General features: G+C 39.7%; 1 protein-coding gene across 3 annotated transcripts in view; it reads left to right on the top strand.

The window, feature by feature from the left end:
* Positions 1-18553, top strand: part of Farsb (phenylalanyl-tRNA synthetase subunit beta) — a 62888-nt gene that overhangs the window by 14980 nt on the left and 29355 nt on the right. For all 3 annotated transcript variants that reach the window (XM_040753240.1, XM_040753242.1, XM_040753241.1), the window contains exons 6-14: positions 1612-1762; positions 2988-3096; positions 4855-4925; positions 6311-6372; positions 7285-7336; positions 11568-11629; positions 11854-12061; positions 12515-12595; positions 17126-17218. In XM_040753240.1, coding sequence (XP_040609174.1) covers positions 1612-1762; positions 2988-3096; positions 4855-4925; positions 6311-6372; positions 7285-7336; positions 11568-11629; positions 11854-12061; positions 12515-12595; positions 17126-17218 — 889 coding nt within the window. The remainder of the gene's footprint in view (positions 1-1611; positions 1763-2987; positions 3097-4854; positions 4926-6310; positions 6373-7284; positions 7337-11567; positions 11630-11853; positions 12062-12514; positions 12596-17125; positions 17219-18553) is intronic.

Here is an 18553-nt window from a genome sequence, read left to right on the forward strand (position 1 = left end):
GACTGGAGGGATATATATGTGGTATATATGGGACAGGCCAGTGACAGTCTAGAAGGAGAACTCTGGGTATTTTCAATGTTGAAAAATGCTTAAAACTACAAATCAAACTTGGTAGCTAGTGCTTATATATTTTCTTTTTTGCTCAGATAGTAAAAACATGTTCCTAGGATTCTAAATAATATTCTTAGTCTTTCTATATTAAAAAAATCTGTTTTAGCTTGCTGATATATGCCATTACTAAGCAAAATAATAAACTGAATTTATTTTGAAGAAAAAAGTTGTTTATTGTACATTGTAAGAGTGCAGTGGGCAACAGCAATACGATGGAAACGACCTGCCTGCAGCAAAGTAGAATATGTTAGAGTGCATGCTAACCCGCAGGCATCTAGAGGCAGTTGCTGCCCGTGACTCCTAAGGAATGTCTTCAGAGAGTTTCGGAAGTTGACATCCTGGTTATCACAGATTGCCATGAAGTTGTTCCTAATGCTCTCTTAGCCTTTGGTAGTTGTACTGTCTGTTGCAGTGCTGCCTCCTTAATTCCCATTATCTCTTTGTCTACTTTTGTCAGTGTAGAAGCTTATTAGTTTGTTAGTCTTTCACAGAACATATTTGTAGTTTCCTTGAGCTTTTTTTATCCTTTGTGCCCCCATCCCTTGATTTTCATGGATCATTGTTATCCATGAATTTGACAGTTGTTCATTTATCTAAACTCAGGGGCCCATGTATTTCGTTGTATGGTAGTTCTATTACTAACTCATTGAATAACAGATCCTTTCTGCTTGGTAATAATTCTGCCCAGTGCAGCCATAGCTATTACAGTTTTTATTCACTTACACTGTTTTTCATCCGCTTGTTTGGTTTTTTTATTCAGTACTGGGACTTTAGCCCAGGGCTTTGTGCATGTAAGGCAAGAGCTCTGCCAAAGAGCTACATCCCCAGCTTATCTAATATTGTACATTTTATGTCATTTATAAATGCGTCTCTAAATATGTGTGCCCATCCATACTGAAGCAATTTTAAGATACCATAAGAACACAATACTTGGGAAAGCATTTATTTCTGCTATTAATGTTTAACCAATACTTTGTTCTCACTATTCAATGATTGTGAGAATTTGCTATATTGCAATAAAGATGTTATGTAGCAGCCATGGGCAGTTTTAAGGAAATGTTTAAAATAAAATTTTAAAACATGGTTGTAGAGTGCAGCCTTCCCCGCCATCCGCCTGGGCCCTGCCACAGTTACAGTCCCCCAAATAACACACAAGACATTGTATTAATTATGAAGCTGTTGGCTGTTTGCTTGGTTTCTTACTGGCTATCTCTGACTTAAATATTTACCTCATAATTGTTAATCCAAGTATTTCTCTTACCGGAGAAAAGGGTCTGGATCTCTTATTCTTATAGCGGCTACATCATGACTGACTCTGCCTCTCTTTCCCAGAATCCTCCTTGACTCCTAGTCCCACCTATCTTGCTTCCTTAATGGCCAACAGTGCTTTATTGACATATACACAGGACTTCCCCATCACATGGTCTTTTATCTTAAGAATATTAAGATGTCTCGCTCTCATTTCACTTTTCCTCCTCCTTTTTCTCTTTTAATGTTTAGAAAAAGAGCATTGGTTGCTATTGGCACTCATGACTTGGACACTTTATCAGGCCCATTTACTTTCACTGCAAAACGTCCTTCAGATATCAAATTCAAGCCTCTGAATAAGACCAAGGAGTATACAGCTTGCGAACTAATGAATATATACAAGGTAAAAAAGTCTTCTGTTTTAGTGTGTGTGTGCGTGTCAAGTCTTGAGTTAGGAAAAGATAGTGAATTCTTTTTAGGAAACAGGAGTGCCTGGGCTCTGTCCCAAAGAAATGGGTCCACCTGACTTAGAAAGGGCTCTGCACCAGGGCTTTTTGAGCTTTCCTGCTCGATGACCTCTTCTCACGTGACTGCAGTCATACAGGTGTAGCACACAGGTGTGGAAATCAAGTATTTGCTGATAATAAGTCATAAAGAAACTTATTTTAAATAACCCCATTTGTATTCATTTGTTTATTCAAATAATTTATTGCAACATCCACTTGAATATTCAGCAATAATATTTATTAAATAAAACTTATGATTTATTTAAATGTTTATGAATATTAATTATTCCATATTTTAATGACTCATTTTAAATAAGTGAATTTAGTTTAGATACAGTTTATGTCATACATGTATTCATTTATTAAAGCTAAGAACAAATTACATACTAATGAGCTTGATATGCTTGCTTATTTTTACTTAAAGGCTGAAATCCTGGATGAGTATTTGATACTCAATGATATGGAACATCTCAGTGTTTTTCAGAGTTGATTGATATTTGATTTTATAATCGCCAATGTTTCCTATAAATAATAGAACACAGAATGACAGAGATTTGTTCAGAGCATTTCAGAAATGTTTGGGAATCCTATTCTACTCATAAACCAGAATGTATTCTGACACAGTATAATCTAAGGGTAAATAATTTTATATGGGCTAATTCTTGCATGTTTAACTAGAAATTTAGCTATTTTGTATATGTGAGGAATGCCATTGCAAAATATCTACCTCTGTTATTAGCATCTTAGGACCTCAACAGTGAGAATGGATTCAGCTATCACTTAAACATTGAAAATAACAAGAAGAAATAGATCGTTTCTCCTAACTTACCGGTGATTTAATTTGTCTTTTTTAATTTTGTGATGGCTGCATTTTGTTTTTGATGATTTGGCAGTGCCAGTACAAATCTACTTTCACTCTGGGAAAGTGACCAGTTTCTCATCTCACACTGATAGGAGAGACTGTATGCAAACATTAAGATGCCCATTTATACTGGAAAAGTTTATTAGTTTATAGCTGTCTGTCGTTTAGGACATTTTTGGTGTTTTTCTGACTTTTTAAAGATTAGGTTAATGTCAGCTTGTTAAAGTAGAAATAAATAATTTTGCTTGAATTCTTTTCAGACTGACAGCCACCTTAAGCATTATTTACATATCATTGAGAATAAGCCCCTGTATCCAGTTATCTATGACAGCAATGGTGTGGTCCTCTCACTGCCTCCTATAATAAATGGTAAGGAACTTCATGAAGAGAATGGATCTTTGCAGTTTCCTCTTTTTATATAATAGGGTGGCTGAATCTCAGGTCTTTTGTGGATCTTATTATTTAAAAATATAAAAATATTTTTTATGTGTATGAATGTTTTGCCTGCATGGTGACTCTGACCACATGTGTGCCTGGTGAGGCCAGGAGAGAGCATTGAATCCTCTGGAGCAGGAGTTACAGAAAGTTATGAATTACCATGCGGGTGCTGGGAACTGAACCCAGATTCTTTGCAAGAGCAACAAGTGCTCTAAGCCACTGAGCCATCTCTCCATTCCCGTAGATTTTATCTTAAAAGTTTGTTTTATGTATGTTTCAAAACCTTTAGTTTAATTGCTGATTTTTATGTAAAAATCTGTATTATTGAGAATGATATAGGGTGTGCATTTAATTTGTATCTGTAAAAATGTTTATGCATGTTAAAGCATATTCTGATACTAATCCATGGGTTCTGTCTCATTCTTTGAGGGTGATTGATAGTTTAGGTATTTTTAGTGTCTGGCTAGTGTATGTGCATGGTCTGGTGTGGGAGCATGCATACCATGGCATGTGTGGTGGCCAGAGGACAGCTTTCAAGAGTCAGTTCCCCCTTCACCATGTGGGTGGGCTCCAGGATTGAACTTAGGCTGCCAGGCTTAAGTGGCAAGTGCACTGGCCCTTTGGGTAAAAAAAGAGAAAGAGATACATTTCTGTTTGTTTGTTTGCTTTTATTTAGATGTTTTGGTATTAATGGCAAGTCTCTTTGTTGAACTCAAGCTCTGATTTGTAGTTTTACAAACTAAAACTGTTATTTAGATGTTGTACTCTTAATTCTCTTGTGAAGGAAGTTTATGAAGCAGTTTAAATGTGTTTACTTAATGATGCCTAAGCCACAGATGTGTGTCTTTGGGGAGATCAGAAGGAGGTTTAGCTGACACAGGATGAGAGGAAAATGTTGAGACTGTGCATGACTGTTGTTTTGATGGTCAAGAATGTGGACCTCCAAGTTAACTAGATTCAAACTAACCTTAACCTTAGTGTTTCATAGTTTGTGATAATGATCAGGTGGTATAATCTTTCTAAACCTTAGTTATCTTTTTGTTGTTTGTTTTATGCTTTGAGGCGGTTTTTCCACATAGCCCTGGATGCCCTGAAACTGGTGTCTAGACCAGGCTTGCCTTGAACTCACAGAAGTCCACCCACCTTTCCTTCCTGAGTGCTGGGATTGTTTGCAGTTATGTCATAAGATGGCGAAGAGCATCAGTATTTTCCAACTTGCTTTGGTAGCTTAAAAGTCTCATATCCCAGGTCTGGAGGCATGGCTCAGTGGAGGGTAAAGACACTTGACTCCACACCTGCTGAGCTGGGTTTGATTCCTGGAACCTACATGGTGGAAGGGGGACAACTCTTGCAAGTTGTCCTCTGACCTTCACATATGTACCATGGCATGCACACTAAATAAATACTTGTATAAGGAAAATGTTCCATACCCCGTAGCCATGCATAGTGGCCCATATCTATACCACCAGTACTTGGGAAACTGAGGCGCAAGAATCACTGTGGCTTGGGCTATATAGGGAATTCTAGGTTAAGCTGGAGTAATGATACCCTTATCTATAAAAATCAAAGGAAAAAAGTTGTATATCCTAGGGTATTTAGATTATTTTCTAAGTTTAAAATGTGATTATTTTTAAGTTAAGGTTTGTATTATGCCATGACTCTGAAATGTTTGTTGATTATTGTTCATAGGGAATCATTCAAAAATAACAGTGAATACTAGGAATATATTTATTGAATGCACAGGAACTGATTTCACTAAGGTAAATAAAAATTTTTTTAACTCTTATATGCCAGACAAGATACATTTTGCTTCTGGGCCAAGACTGATTTTAAAGTTTAAAATGTTATAAGAGGTGGGAACATGTTGTCGAAATCTAGAAAATTAATATGATGTGGATAATATTCAGCTTGTTTATGGTACTTCCATTAATTTACAAATGCTTACTGAGCATTCAATGTTAACTAGATAGACATGTGACTGTAGAGACTGCAGTCGTGTTTCCTCGTCAGCTTAATTTGAGTGAGTAGTCTGTGCTTCTGTGTACTTGCAAAGTTTTTCTTCAAAAAAAAAGAGCTAGCTGTTCTGGGAATGGGAGTGGTGTGCCCAGAATCCCAGCCCTTGAAAGGCCCAGGAAGGTCAGGAATTCAGGGTCCTCTTCGGCTATATAAGTTCAAAGCTAGCCTGGGCTACTGGAAACATTGTATCAAAAAAACCAACAAAAACAAAAAAGCCAAAGCAGAAGAACTGGGTAAAAAGAACCTTTGTCTTTAGTTACTTCATAGCTTACATTCCTGACGGTATCTACATTGTGCAGCTTCCTAGTTGTCCACTCACTTTCAGTTACTACAAATGTTGGATTGGATTGCTAGGAAAGCTTTGTTCTGTGACATATGACCTCTTTATACATGGTAAGTAAAGCCATGTATAAAGGGAGGGTGTGTGGGCTGGAGGGATAGCTCAGCCGTTAAAGGCTAGGCTCACAACCAAAAATAAAGGGAGGGTGTGCAGATAACCAAATAGAGAGATCCTATAGCAATAGGAGGTTGGCATGTGCAAACGAGACCCTTAAGAGACTCGCCTCCCCCCAATAAGGATTGTTTTACCCTAAGAACTTATATGGCCCTTATTACTACATACATGTTAGAGATACTCCATGTGCTTTGCATTTGTTTGTTCATTTATAGTTGCCAAAGGTAGGAGTTTTTATTATCTCTCCTTAACCAAAGAGAGAATTGAGGTGCAGAGAGAATAAAATAGATCATCTAAAGTCACATTGTTAGTAAGTGGTTGAGCCAGGATTTCTGCAGTCTGGCTTCAGAGACTTACGAAATTGATAACATTTACTCCAGTAACTAGCCATTTGTCTCTCCTGAAACCTCATAATCCAGGGTTGGGGTGGGGGAACGAAACGATTTGTTTCAGTCATGGATTGTAACTCTCAGAGAGCTGCATAAATAGAGAACACCTGAAGATAAGAACGAGCCCGCTCCTACGTTTTTATTCTACTTCCTTTCTTAGAGTGTGTATGTAAGGGTTCATTTTTAGGTGTTTGAAGACTAAATTATAATAAATATTCATTACATCTGAAGTGAGTGAGAATATACCTTATAAGTTACCATAATATTTGTATTTTTTCTTTTGCAGGCAAAAATCGTGCTTGACATTATTGTCACCATGTTCAGTGAATACTGTGAAAATCAGTTTACGTAAGTTAACTCAGCACCATCGTTGGCGAGTGCTCTGAAACTAAGACTCTAAGGCCTCCCTGTACTATTTATAACAATGTAGTGCACATATATACACTCATACACATAAAATAAACAAACTGAAAAGAATAAACCCTTAATGGAATATATGCTCTACTCTTATATGTTTAGCTTGGATATAAGCTTTGGGGAATACAGGTAAGGTCTGCCAGTGCATGGATTTAGATGTGCTTTATGTAGCTAGAACACACTGGGGAGATAACATAGCTCTAAACAATATGCAAAGTGGGAAGTGTTAATCTTTTGCTGATATTCTGGTACTTGTAAGGCCACTGGCAAGGCCTCGTGGAGGCAATGTAATTTAAGTGGCATTTAATGACCAGTAGGCCTGAAGATGTAAAGATGGAGGAATAGCTAAGCAGAGGTGTAGAAGGATATGACAAAGCTACATGTCCTTACTGTGTATTAGCATCAGCTTATTCTAGACTCAGTTATAATGCATAGTACATGTATAAGAATAAAAATGACTGAAGTTATAAAGTTTTCTTATTTTTATGATTTGCATTTCAAGGAATTTATACGTTAGCTTCTGTCTTGCAACATAATATCCTGGAAAAGTTTGGGAAATACGGTAGTATTGTTGGAGTCCATGTAGGATGCATGCCCTATACGCTGGGAAATAAACTTTTCTGGTGGCCACTGTCTAAGGGGGTTGGGGTGAGAGCTTTGGGACCTGGAGTGGTAGAATAATATTGTATACAGGAAGATTGGTCAAAATGATGATGTTAGGATGTGAGTGATCGAATGCATTGAGGCTAGACTTATAAAACAGTTATTAATCATGTATATTTTAAGAATTTATAGCTCATTTCCTTAAGCATTTTATTTATGACCTTTTTTCTTTAATTTTAGAGTTGAAGCAGCTGAGGTAGTTTCTCCTAATGGAAAATCAAATACCTTTCCAGTAAGTTCTTAAAATACGATGATAATAGTAGTCCTAGCTGTATTTCCCATAGTGATGGTTGAGTGTTTGTGTCTCTGTGTTTAGTCCATCTGTCCACCCACCCAGCCTTGCAGCATACCTTGCACCATTTCTCAGGGAATCATTTCTCAGTGAGGGTGAGCAGTGTGCTGTCTCTCTGTAGGGAGACTGTGAAGCCTGGAATGTTTAATGGGTGTCTGTTAGTATGTGTTGTGGCAAGGATTTAAGTGCAGGCTCCTGACTGTAGCTGCCATCACGGTGTATTAGTAACATAATTTTCTGATCTGTCCTCTATTGACTAGTTTATTTGGATGATTTATAGTCTCATCCCTTTATGATTACTCAGTTCTGCAAATCAAGTTAGTGTGTTCACATTGGAGTCTGTAATTGCTGAAGGCTTCTCTATAGTAACCCTGAATGTGTTCAGACTGGATTAGAAGTAAGCATAGTAATTGTTAAACACAGGGTCTTGGTAGAAATTGGTATTATTCTTTATTTTTGGTTGCTTTTAAGACAGGATCTTGCTTTGTAGTTGAGGTTGGCATGGAATTCACTATGTAACTAAAGGTATTCTTGAGTTCATGATCTTCATGTCTCCCTCCCCAAGCACTGGAATATGCCACCACATCCACTGTAAGGAGGTCATTTTGAAATGGAACATTTTCACAATCATATAGTTGTGATTTTGGTTCAGTGAAACCATGCTCTGATCAGCCTTTGTGAGTTTCTCTTTCTTTGTGTTTTCCCTCCCTCCCTCCCTCCCTCCCTCTTTCCCTTCTTCCCTCCTTCCTACCCTCTCTCCATCCCTCCCTTCCTCTTTCTTTCTCTTTTCTGTTATTTATGAATTGAATCAGAACATAAAAAATTTTTAATGAAAAATTTTAAATGTTTTATGTATGCAAGTGTTTTACCTGTATGTATGTCTGTGCACCAGGTGTGCTATGGACCTGTTGCTTAAGGAGGTCAGAGGAGGGTGTATGATCCCTGGAACTGGAGTTACAGATGGTTGTGAGCTGCCATGTGAGTGCTGGGAACAGAACCTGGGTCCTGTCAAGGAGTACTCAGTGCTTTTAATACCTGAACCATTTCTCCATCCCCTGAATTACATTTATTTGTGTGTGCGTGTGTGTGCCCCACAATTTATAGAACTTGATTCTCTCTTTCCACCATGTGGGTACCAGGGATGGAACTTAAGTCATTAGACTTGGTGGGAAGTGTCTGTCTCTACTTCCTCCCAGCCAGTAAAATAGTTTTATAAGTATGTTAAAGTGTGCTAAGATAAAAACATTACCCTTCTTAAAAACATTAGTGTCTAATATGGTATTCTTTAAAAAATTTTTGGTATTATTAGTGTGCGTGTGTGTGTGTGTGTGTGTGTGCATGCGTGCGTGCGCGCATGATGTCTGTGGAGATCAGAGGAAAATATCGGGGAGTCATTCTCTGTATCCAAGCTTGTACAGCAAGCACCTTTGTCCACTGAGCCACCCTACTGCCCAGCATCCTATTTTATTCTAGTTTAATAGAGAAAGCGGGTATGTACCATATAGCTGAAATTACAGTATCCACCTTTGGAGTAGAGATTTTGTAGTTTGTGTTTGGGCTTTTTATAATGTTGGCATGCAACCCAGGGTACCACAAATGTGAGGCAAGGACTATACTACTAAACTATACTTGCACTTGATTTTCATTTTAATGGTGATTGTTGCTTAACTTTTATTAACAAACAAACAAAACAAGAAAGAAAAAGGAAAAAAAAAAGGAAGCCTGGGCTTCACTGGGACATGGCCTCATGGGTGTTAGGGCAGAACTTGGGGAGCAGCAGCAACCATTGCAGTGTTGCTAAGATAAGGGACAGAAAGGGGCTTAGAGTTTTTTTTTAACGGTGACGTTTCAGGGCTACTCATTATAACAGAGCAAGTCCAGTGCTGTCCCAGCAGGATATCCAGTCCTGTGGATGAGTTTGAGGGGTTTGTGAAGTGGAGAAATAGGTACCATCTATGCTGTGAGAAAATCTTCAGTGCTTCTTTCCAAGGCCATACATATGGACAAAGGGAGAATTTGTGGTTGCTCTTTTTGTTTGTTTTTCTGAGACCTAAAAATTAGCCTGTGCTACTTCACCCCTTAGTGCTATGACCCAGGTGTGCACAAGTTCATAATGATGTTTTAAATGTCTAATCTGAGAGCTTTCTTTAAGAAAGAACAACATAAGTATTTTAGGTGTATGGGTACTCTGCCTGCATGTGTGTCTGCACCAGGTGCATTCAGTGCTTGTAGGGGCCAGAAGAGGACATCACATCTCTTGGAACTGGACTTACATTTGGTTGTGAGCCATCATGTAGATGCTGGGGATTGAACTTGGGTCCTGTTTTTTGAGATAGGGTTTCTCTGTGTAGCCTTGGCTGTCCTGGAGCTCACTTTGTAGACTAGGCTGGCCTGGAGCTCAGCGATCCACCTGCCTCCCCAAGTACTGGGAATAAAGAGCATGTGACATTGCTGGGCGGTGGTGGCGAACACCTTTAATCCCAGCACTCGGGAGGCAGAGGCAGTCGGATCTCTGTGAGTTTGAGGCCGGTCTGGAACGACAGCCTCCAAAACAATACAGAGAAACCCTGTCTCGTAAAACCAAGCTTGTGACGCCAGGCCTGGCTATGACTCTTTTATATATATATGTGTGTGTGTGTGTGTGTGTGTGTGTGTGTGTGTGTGTGTGTGTGTGTGTGTATATATATATATGAGTAATTATCAGGTATTAGTAAAACTATATATATATATCTTTTGTAAAGAAAAGGAAAAATATGCTGTAAGGTTTTGTTTGCTTTTTCCTGGTGTAGATAGTCTTATAAAAGCATTCATATATAATAGAGCACTTTTGTAAATTTAAAATTGTGGCTTTCTGAAAAGGAGTGCTGGGCATTCGTGAAGGTTTTCTCTCAAATGTTTCCTAGAACAGTGCTGAGGTTGTCTGCACAGCAGGTCGCCCCAAGGGGGAGTACTCCTTCTGTATATGAAAGTCAGGATTTCCTCAAAACACTGGGAAGCCTGTTTGTTGTCTTTCATTAGCCGTGCTGCTTTTTTAAGGAGGAGTAAGGTTTTGGAGGTCAGTAATTAACAGTGTGAGCTTTGGAGCTAGTTTCTCTCTGTCTCTTCATTCTTTCATGCATGCCTGTGTGCGCATCGAAAGTAATTTGGGGTAAGTGTTCCTAAGCTGTTTGCAAAGGTGGTGGAGAGCCTGAGTTTTATGCATGTGTGCTTTCCCCCACAGTAGTAAGGTTGTGTGCCATTTGAAGGAGAGTGAGTACCAGTTTATGACATATTCCCATCCACTTTATTGTCTCCTGGAGCAGATTGATAGGCAGGTCTGGGAACATAATACTTTTCTACTTGGGAAATGGTAACAGCGAAATTTATTCTTTTTTTTTTTAATTAATTATGGGTATTGGGGATTTAGTCCAGTGGTAGAGTGCTTGCTTAGCAAGCACAAGACTCCCAGGACCAGGAAACAAACAAACAAACAGATTGTGTTTGTTTAGGGAGTGTGAACCACAGCACCCAAGTGGAAATCATAGGACAGCTTGCAGGACAAACTTCTCTCCTATCATGTGGGTCCTGGGGGTTGAACTCAGGTCATCTGACATGGCAGCAAGCTCCTTTATCCATGGAGCCATTTGGCTGACCTGAGAATTGTATTCCCTAAGTCTCACTATGAGTGGTTCATTGTGACAGTTGGATTGTTGTCCCTTGGTCATATACTTTGGTTGCATAAGACCAAACATTTGTAAGCATCTTAGAAGTGATACATACGGTAGTGTTGTACTGTAGGGCTGGGGATGGCCTTGTAAAAGAAAAAGTTTGGACTATATTATTTCCAAGCAGTAAACAAATAATTTAGGACAGAAAATATTCATATGAGTCAAGTGTAACAAATTGGTTCTGTAATATTAAAACCTCAGGTTTAGGCTGGGCAGTGGTGGCCCATGCCTTTAATCCTAGCACAGAGACAGAGGCAGGTGGATCTCTGCATTCCAGGTCCACCCTGGCTGTTACACAGAGAAACCCTGTCTCCCAAACCAAAAAACCCCATGGGTTTATTTCAGTGTGTGGCGCTAACAGTCTCTTGGCTGGGTAATAAAGCTGCAACAACTGATTGAATGAGAAAGATTAGAAAACTACATCTGATGAAGAACAATTGACATTTTCAAACTTTCTCTCTCAGGAGCTGGCTTACAGAAAGGAGATGGTGAGAGCTGATTTAATTAACAAGAAAGTTGGAATCAGGTATGCTGTGAAATTTGTTTAAGGTGGGAGAGAAGAGAATTCAGGCATAAAGTGTACAGTGAGTTATTTTTCTTGAAAGAGTGCTTGATAGTAAGCCAGGATATTTGACACCTAACAGAACTCAAAGAGTGGTTACTATTTCAGGTAGACATTGTCTTAAAGCAGAATGTAAGTGTGTTTTACCTACTCTAGGGAAGCTTATGGTTTGTGCATTCTCTTTTTAGGGAATCTCCTGCAAACCTTGCCAAGCTCCTGACCAGAATGTGTCTGAAGTCAGAAGTCATAGGCGATGGCAATCAGATTGAGGTTGAAATTCCTCCCACCAGAGCAGACGTTATCCATGCCTGTGATATCGTGGAGGATGCAGCTATTGCCTATGGATATAACAACATTCAGATGACTCTGCCGAAAACATACACCATAGCTAATCAAGTGAGATTGCACCCTTAAATAAACACTTCTCTTGTTAGCACCTGATTGTTGAATGCCAGGAAGGCTTCGAGACAAACAGAACCTGGGAATTAAGCAGCATTTGGATGTGCTTTGCTGCGAGAGGCATTTGCTATGGGAAGGATACGAAACAGATGCTCAGGTGATTAGAGTGAGTTGAGAACCTATGATGACTAGTTCTTTGAAGAGAGACAGGTTTCAGGCGTGGAGCTCTTGTTGAATCTCTTTAAGTGGAAGATTCATTTTCTCAGCTTGGGCCTGCAGGCAGACGCTGTGTGGGAGAGGTGTGGTGGGAGGCTGTTGGATGGCTGTGGTGTGGGTATTACAGTGTGCTGGTGAGGGAGGAGTTTGTTTCTGTTAGTGGTATGCTCTGCATGAACTGTCTAAAACAACAAAGCAGCTTTGAGACGTCGTACTGTGTTGCTTTTCCCTCAGTTTCCTCTCAACAAGCTCACGGAGCTCCTCAGACTTGACATGGCTGCTGCTGGCTTCACTGAAGCTCTTACTTTTGCCCTGGTACGTTTTCAACTCACTCTGTCCTACTGAAGTTTCCTTGGCCTCCCTGAATTGTATATTCTGTGATTCTTTGGGTGAATCTATAACCTCTAGACTGTTGAAACTTGGTTCCTTCAGATAATACACTTTTTAGTAAAGAAAAATGGGGAGTTTTTCTTTTGATAGTCATAGAAGATCATGAAGACCTAGGGAAAAAAGCCCCAGTGACAGATACCACATGCTGTGTGTTTGATGTAAGTGTGGAAGGTGCACAAAAGATTTGTTAGGTTAGAATCTTTGGTCTTAATTTGGTTGTGGCTGTACCCACTAGATGCCGCCCTGGTTAAGGTCTTAGGAACTGTTCCACATTAGACTTATTTCTTTGTCTTTGAACATGTTCACAAACATTTGCTTTCAGTTGAAAAGTTGACATAAAAGGCCCAAATCAGGAAATGAATGTTATTAAGGAATCAGAAGGAACTCAGCCTCTCTCTCCTCAGGCTGACCATTGAAAGAAGTAGTTCGTATGGTTTCCCTGCCGTGAATGTCTGTGGTGCCCAGACTGCAGTGCTTGTATATCCCAGTGAGCTTGATTTAACAACCTCCTAGCTTCCTGATTCCCAGCCCCAGCCTGAAGCTCTTTTTTTTGGGGGGGGGGAGGTGGTTTGAGACAGGGTTTCTGTGTAGCTTTGGAGCCTGTCCTTGAACTTGCTCTGTAGACCAGACTGACCTCAGACTCACAGAGATCCATCTGCCTCTGCCGCCCAAGTGTTGGGATTAAAGATGTGCTCCCCTACCAACTGGTGAAGTTCCTTATGTTTAGAGTATTTAGGCTATTGTTCTGAGGCAGCATGTGTTGTTAGCAGGCACTGCGCCTGTGAGGAGACGTGAACGGGAAAGAAAGTAGGTAACCCACTGCACACAGCAGAGTCCTGATGAGCATCAGGTCTTTGGGTGCCTAGTGCTCGACCCCTGTCTCATCTTGTGTACACTAGGCTTAGAGTACCATGTCTCTCATATATAGACATGCATTTCTATTTGTGAGCAGTCACCATTTTATACAAAATGAAATGTAAAACTTAGCATTGAGAAATGTGTTTTTTAAAGCACACGTGGTTTAGGAAACAATGCAATATCATTTTGGAGGATTTCAACTTTATACAAGTAACCACTGGTTCCTCTTTCCACTTACGATTCTGTTTTTCTTTCCCAAACTAACTGCAATTAAAACTTAGTAGTTCTCACTGCCTTCTTCTATTAATGCTTTTTGATTTTGTTACTGAGTCCATGTATCTTGTAGGAGGACACAAGCTGACTTCTGCTAGGTGCTACTCTGCAGGGAGGGCTTATTCACACCGATAGCTCTATGCACATGATATCAGTCCTTCTCAGGCATGTTCCTGTACTCCACAGCAGTTAGAGTAACTTCTCTGTCAGTCCCTCCATCCCCCATGCAACCACAAGTATGCGCTCAAGATTCCAGCCCAGGCCTGTTAGGAGCCAAAGCTTGTGACTGAATTATAGCACCAGAGTGTAACACTGAGCCGTGTGCTCAGCTGTCCAGTCACACATTTATGTTCATTGTCTGGGAGGAAAGGATGAGGGTCTAGAGAAGATAGATGTCACACAGATTCCTATTAAAAATCTTTATAGGGTCTGGAGAGATGGCTTGGAGGTTTAGAGCACTGGCTACTCTTGCAGGGGACCCAGTTTCAATCTCTAGCACCCTCATAATGGCCCCCAACTGCCTGTAATTCCAGTCCCAGGGCATCCAGTGCCCTCTTCTGACATCTGTGGGCATCGTGCACTCAAGTAGTATACAGACATACATGCAAGACAAAATATCTGTATGCATAAAATGAACCAATAAGCAATTTAAAAGTCTATAAAGTTCTGTATTTTCTAAACAGAGCTTAAACATGTTGGTCTCTATTGTTACATCCAGTTTGCATAAGAGTGATGATAATCAGTTTTCAAAAGCTTGTCCTTGACTTCTTAACAAGCAGCTCACTATTCAACATTATGATTTTTTATTAGCATTGCATACTAGTTGTAATATTTTCCCTTATAAATTGACTCAATCTTAGAATTAAATGTCTATTTTACCCTTAAGAGTAATACTTATAATGATTATGAGTTTTGTTTGTTCTTGTTTTGTTTTTTGAGACAGGGTTTTTCTGCATAGACGTGGCTGTCCTAGAACTCCCTCTGTAAACCAGGCTGGTCTCCAATTCATATAGATTCACCTGCAGATTAGGGGTGTGTGCTACCACCACCAGGTTATGATTATAGGTTTTATACTTGGTATAGTCCCTAACATTACAATAGACACATAAATGCTAATATTTAAGGACATCTTCCTTCCTGGGTCTTAGCTGCTGTCGCTTGAGGGAAGTTTAACAAAAACTGCTTTAGATTTTTTTCATCACCATTATGAAGCACAAGGTCACTCAGATGCACTTGGATGTTGACCTGTGTCTGGGGAGCCTTTTTCTTTCAAACAGCCAGAACTAGCTCTGTTTGAGAGTGGGTGGCATCATGTAAAAGCATTTTTAATTGATCTCAGTTTATCTAAGTCTTGTTTTAAAAAAAATCCCCTCTACACTGGAGAAAGTGACATTTTATGTAGCAGGTGTGTGGGCTCTGTTTTGATAGTTTTAAGACTTTTTCAAGGAAGTGTTGCAAAGCTGGGTATGGTGGTACACACAAGCGCATATATAATACCGGCATTTCACAGGCTGGGTGGGATGGTAAATTCTGTGCTAGCCGAGGCCTTGAGTGAGCTCAGGCTGGAGTTGCTAGGGCAAGCATTAGCATGCAGTGAAGGTAAAATGCTTCTCAGGTGAGTTGGCTGTTTACCTTTTCTCGCTCCAGGCTTCTTCCTGGTGCAGTGCCTGGCAAACAGCAGCTCTTCAGTGCTTTGAAGGCCTTCTACTTGAAGATGCCTTTAGAACAGTTTAATGAGCAACATTGCCTTAACATCTGGGGAAATTCCAGGAATTTGATGGCATCGACTTTTCATGTTACATGTTTTTGGTTTTTCGAGACAGGGTTTTTCTATGTTAATAGTCCTGGCTGTCCTAGAACTCACTCTGTAGACCAGGCTGGCTTCAAACTCATTGAGACCCACCTGTCTCTACCTCCTGGGTGCTGGAATTAAAGGTGTGCACTACCACTGCTGGTTTTGATTTTTTTCTTTTCTTTTTTTTACGAGACGGTTTCTCTGTATTGTTTTGGAGGCTGTCAGTCCAGCCCGGCCTCGAATTCACAGAGACCCGCCTGCCTCTGCCTCCCGAGTGCTGGGATTAAAGGCATGTACCACCACCGCCCGGCCTTGAATTATTTTTTAAACAAAGGATAATTGTTTATTTTTTTGTGATGATTTGTTGTCATCACTTGGTTATTTTATATATATTTCTAGTATTTCCTGTCAGGCCTTGGAGAGACATCTCTAAATCTTGATCCTTATTAGATTTTTTTTGGATCTAGTAGTGAGTTCTGTTCTAGCTTTTGCTTGCTGCTCTAGTTTCTGCAGGTGGGTACAGTTTATTTGTTCCTAGGAGCTACGTGGGTCCTGTGCAGGGCAAGTTAAATGGTAGCATTTAAAATAATTGAGCAAAGTTCAGTCATGTGAATTCTTCCAGTTCCAGTCTGTTCCAAATCTGTGCAGACTTATCTAGAATTGCACTGGTAAACAGAAATCCCTGGGGAAGCCAAGGAAGGGGTATGTCTTAGGTATCTTGCTGGGAAGAGACACTGTTTCCATGACAACTCTTAAGTGAAAACATTTAATTGAGGTGGCAACTTACAGTTTCAGAGGTTTAGTCCATTATTATCATGGTGGAGAGCGTGGTGTCGTGCAGGCAGACATGGTGCTGGAGCTGAGAGTCCTACATCTTGACTCAGAGGCAACAGGAAGTTGACTGTCACACTGAGGGAAGCTTGAGCAAAAGAGACCTTAAAGACTGCCCTGACAGTGACACGCTTCCTCCAACAAGGCCACACCTCCTAATAGTGCCACTCCCATTGGGTGCCATTTTCTTTCAAACCACCACAGGGACTCTTAATGATCCTGCTAGATATATTTTTTTGTAAGTGGTACAAGAGAAGTTACTTAAGTAGAGCCTTGGGTTTGGCTGAATGTGGTGCTAGGACGGTATTTTACATAAAGACAGGTAAAAATATAATGTTCAGAAAACAGATAGGAATCAGGAAATTAGACTGGAAAGATAAATTCAGGCCTAGTAAAAAAAGGACCTGGGTGTAGGTTAAAATCCCATCTCCAGGAATCTTGAACCATATTGTGACTATCACCATAGAGAGCTCTTCATGGTTAATTGCATCTTCTGTGGGCTAGGTGAATTACAAGTGATGAATTTTAATTATCAAATTTTAATAGATAAGATTCTTAACTTATTATTAACTAACTGATTTATATAGGGCATGTACATTGCTAAGAAACCACTGTAAATTATTGAATGATAGCATTGAATACTTTTAAATTTTGAGTTAGGCATAGCCCTGTACTAATCTATTTTACATGTTCTTAAGTGCTCCCAAGAAGATATTGCTGATAAACTTGGCTTGGATATCTCTGAAACAAAGGCAGTTCACATAAGTAATCCCAAAACTGCTGAGTTCCAGGTAAGAATTGTAAGTAGGTAAGAATTGGGGTAAAATTCGAGTTTGTGGTAAATGATGTAGGAAAGCTCTCTTTCTTAAGTTATTGTGCCTCTTTGGGACATTTTAATAAACTTTCTTTAGATAATTTGCAGTTAACTGGTCAGCCACACCCCACCCCTCTCTCCCTCTGCCCCCAATATCTCTCCATCTTTGTCTGTGTATGTATTAGTATTGAACTCAAAGCCTTGTGCTTGGTAGAAGGTGGCTTGTTTAAAAATATATAATAATTATTATTATTCCTGTCTTTGAGATGGTATCATATACTATACACCAGGCTTCCCTGGAACTCACTGCGTAGCCCAGACTGGACTCCCAACTGCTCATGTTCAGCCTGTTCTTAGTTCTTAAATGCTTTTAGTAGCCCACTCAGCCACTCTTACCTGCGTTTTCCACTTCATAATTGGTGTTTACTTAATGTTCTCTGTTTCTTCTTCCCATTCACTTGTAGTAAATGGACCAAATGTATTCCTTGAATCCCCATAAGCCATTATACCAGTTTTTGACCTTTTGTGGATTTTTTTTGGGGGGGGGGTGCTCACAAATAAGGACATAGAGACGTATTGATTATGAAAGCTTAGCCTTAGCTTAGCCTTGTTTTTAACTAGTTCATATAATTTAAATTAGCCCATATCTTTTAATCCAAATTCGTTTATGTGGCTCTGTTACCTTTACTCTGGACAGACCATCCTGTTTCCTCCTTCCCTGCCTGGAAGTCCCACCTATCTCTCCTGCCTTGCTGTTGGCCATTCAGCTTTTATTACACCAATCACAGCATAAATCTTCACAGTGTATAAATATCCACAGCCTTGACTGTGCTTTCTGTGTCTTTCATTGTCATCTAAGTTTGTTAGCAGTTTGTTACAGAGTTTAGGGTGAGGTAAATGAGAATGCTATTGAAATGATAGTCAGTGTTAAATGATTCCTCCTATAGATTTGGATATTAGCTATAGAAGTGCATTTCCAGTTATAACAGCTTTGCTAATGAGTGACTCTAAACAACATCTTTACACATGTCTGGACTCTTGCTTCCGTGCATATGCAGTCCAGTTTGCGCAATCTTAGAGATAAAGGATCTACGTTTAGGAAACTGACACCAGTGTAGAGCACATCTCTGCTGTGATCTGTGATAGTTCTCTTGACTTTGGGTCTCCTAGGTTAGTTTTTTGGGGCATTCTGTAGGTTCTAGAAATGTTTCCTACTATGGCAAATGAGCTATATATACTAATATTTACTCAGCACATTTTCATTGAATCTATGTAGATTTTTACTTGTTTATGCTAAATGTATTCCCCTCCC

Source organism: Mesocricetus auratus, unplaced genomic scaffold (genome assembly GCF_017639785.1).
Source record: "Mesocricetus auratus isolate SY011 unplaced genomic scaffold, BCM_Maur_2.0 Super-Scaffold_100010, whole genome shotgun sequence".
Taxonomy (NCBI): domain Eukaryota; kingdom Metazoa; phylum Chordata; class Mammalia; order Rodentia; family Cricetidae; genus Mesocricetus; species Mesocricetus auratus.